The 2,674-nt window shown below is 47.9% G+C and overlaps 1 protein-coding gene across 1 annotated transcript in view; it reads left to right on the top strand.

Moving 5' to 3' along the window:
• The first annotated feature begins 366 nt into the window (after positions 1–366).
• Positions 367–2,674, top strand: part of IFNLR1 (interferon lambda receptor 1) — an 11,231-nt gene continuing 8,923 nt past the window's right edge. Inside the window, exon 1 of the mRNA XM_019547606.1 lies at positions 367–487. Within this exon, the coding sequence (XP_019403151.1) occupies positions 367–487 (121 nt within the window). The remainder of the gene's footprint in view (positions 488–2,674) is intronic.

The raw sequence follows: 2,674 nt of genomic DNA, 5'->3' as shown, positions 1-2,674 counted from the left end.
AGCTATGTTTGGATCTTCTAATAATTCCCAGCCTCCTAGGGATATTTTGAAATGGAAGTTATCGGTAAAGCACATGAAACAAAAACAGGTCGTTTTATGATTGCATTCCCTATAGCACATACGCTTAAGAAGGTGAAGAGGTATTTTCTTGTACTGGGGGCCTAAGGTGGTAATTGTTAAGCTAGGATCAATCTTGTCCTGAGCTCGCTGCATTTCTACCCACTGTTATATTTCCAGTGCAGCCCAGCATTTAGACTCCAGCTAGCAGGCAGGGCTGGGTTTATGCCTGTCATAGTGGCAGGTTATTGCTCGCACTGTCCTCTGGGTGGCCGGTGTGTAATGTGGCTTAAGGCCAAAAATATGATAATGAAAGGGATTTATAAAACCCAGGACATGGCGCACAGAAAGTCTTCAGGTCTCCACTTCAGTATGTCTGCCTGGAGAATTTGTGTTCTGATAGCCTGGTGCTCCTTGCAGCGGCTCCAAGGTAAGGTACAGAAATTCTTACTGCTCTCATTTCCCTTCACTCTGCTGGCTTGATTTTACTATGAAAGGTGGCAAACAAACAGGGCGTTGCTTTCCTTGATCTTTGCCGGGGCACCGAAAGTTTCTGCAGATGAGGACTTAGCAGTGGAAACAGGAATAATTCCCGTAAAATGAAACATAGGCTGTCGTGCAGATATGTGTCAATGAAAAGTGTGTCTCTAAAACAGTGGTTTTCAACCTGTGGTCCGGAAACTCCTGCAGGTCCCCAGACTATGCCTGAGGGGTCCATGAAAGATGACTATGATCAATCAAAAGTGCGTGAATACCTACACTTACAATTGAAAGGCGTCTGTACCTCCAATTGAAACTTGTAGGGGTCAGCAAATGAAAAAAGGTAGAGAACCACTGCTCTAAAATGCATCTTGCTGAAGGATGGAAATAAAAAATGTTTGTTCCCTGAAAACACCGGGTGTCCAGCTCGCAGGGCAGCACTGAGCAAGCCCGTGTTCCCTGCTCTAAGATACCAGCGTGCAGAGGGATGTGACTTTTAAAACTAGGTTTGAAACAATTGCCTGGGCCAGTGAAGTCTCTGGAGGCTGGAGTTTAATGGGTGGCACATGGGGGAATGCAGGCGGGTTCATGTGGATGCAGGTGGATATGTTTTGGGGGAAATGAAGACAGGAGTGTGGAGAAAGCAGGCTGGCTCCACAGACTGGGTTATTTCCCATGATGTTGGACAGAATTATTTTTCTAGGGCCTGATTCTGCACAGTACTGAGCATCTCAGCTCCCACCACTCTCAGTGGGTTGGAGGTTGCCTTCCCAAACCAGAATGTGCCACAAAAAAACTGACCCAGCCCTTCCTTTGTACTTGTGCTGTCCCCAGACGGCTTCCTCCAATTGGGAAAGTCTAGGTAGCTCTCTGGGTTTGAACTTGGGCAGCCTGTGGCCTGATGTATGCTAGAGTTGGAAGCACCACGACAGGCCAATCCTGAGCCTGGAGGACAGAGGAGTGGGGAAATGCCAAAGCCAAATCAAATCCAGGTGAGAAAAAGATATAGGGATTGAAAGAGCCAGTGGTGTGCAAGTCCCAAGCTGGGCCATGGCCCAGGAAGAATTGTACCCCCAAGGGAGGGCTGTGGTGAAGCAGCTAGACCATGTTGTGCTCTCTCAGATGACGTTCTCCCGCGCGCACTGGTAACGACTGTAAAGCATCGGGACCGGTGGAGGAGTCCTGCCGCAACAGCCCTGGTCTGGGGTGCCAGAGGTGAAAGTCGCCGCTAAGGATTCCTCCTGGATGTGTTTCAGCGTCATGCTGCACGTTCAAAAGAGCAGCAGCACAGCGATCGACCTGATCCAGAGCACAGCGATTTATCTCTGATCCAGAGAGGGGTTATGGGCACCGATCCAGCACAAGGCAGAGAGAGGGGGACACCAACCCTCCTTACCTGTAGAGGGGAAAGAGGCACTGCAGGTCATTGAGGATGTGTCAGGAAGGCACCACACCTTTTAGCTAGCTGCTGGGCCTCATCCATAGTCCTCGTTAATAAAAAAAGATGGCAGCACCGGCCTGTGGACTGTCAGACGTGAGCTGAGATCACTTTAAGGATTCTTGTCTGTTAACATAACTAGCCGGTGACTTAGATCAGTGGGTCTCTCAACCTTTTTAGACTTGAGGCACACCTCAACAAACCTGAGGTGCCCCTTAACAGTCTAGAGGCACCCCTGTGAAAATGCCAGCTCCTAGTTTCACTCAGTTTTTCATTACAGAAAAATAGCAGGGCGATTCTTTTGTTGCAAAAAGCGCAGAAAGGCCACAGCAGGTGTGCATGTTTCTAATACTACAGCTTCTGGGTTTATCTTTTGAATGATGTTTGCACACCTGCCCGTGCTATGTTATGTGGCACCCTGTGATACCTTTGAAAGGACCTCAGGGCATCAGCCTGCTTGAGAATCACTGGCCTAGGTGCCCTTCAAATTCAGTCCTGTTTTCCAAACTGGGATTTTAAAGTTAGCATTGGCATGTTAGAAATATTATTAAAAATGCATTATCAATGAGTCTTGTTAAAACAGCGCAGCTGTCAGCCCTCCCTGGTGAGAGAACTGGGAGAGCTACTGAGAGCTCTTTGTATTAAGGTATCACTCTCTCTTTGTTTTGCAAAGTTACTATCTCTTTGTTACAGTAAAGC

Source organism: Crocodylus porosus, unplaced genomic scaffold (genome assembly GCF_001723895.1).
Source record: "Crocodylus porosus isolate Cpor-Errol unplaced genomic scaffold, CroPor_comp1, whole genome shotgun sequence".
NCBI classification, from domain to species: Eukaryota; Metazoa; Chordata; order Crocodylia; family Crocodylidae; genus Crocodylus; species Crocodylus porosus.
Note: the sequence above shows the minus strand (reverse complement) of the source record. Positions and strands in the feature narration are given on the sequence as shown.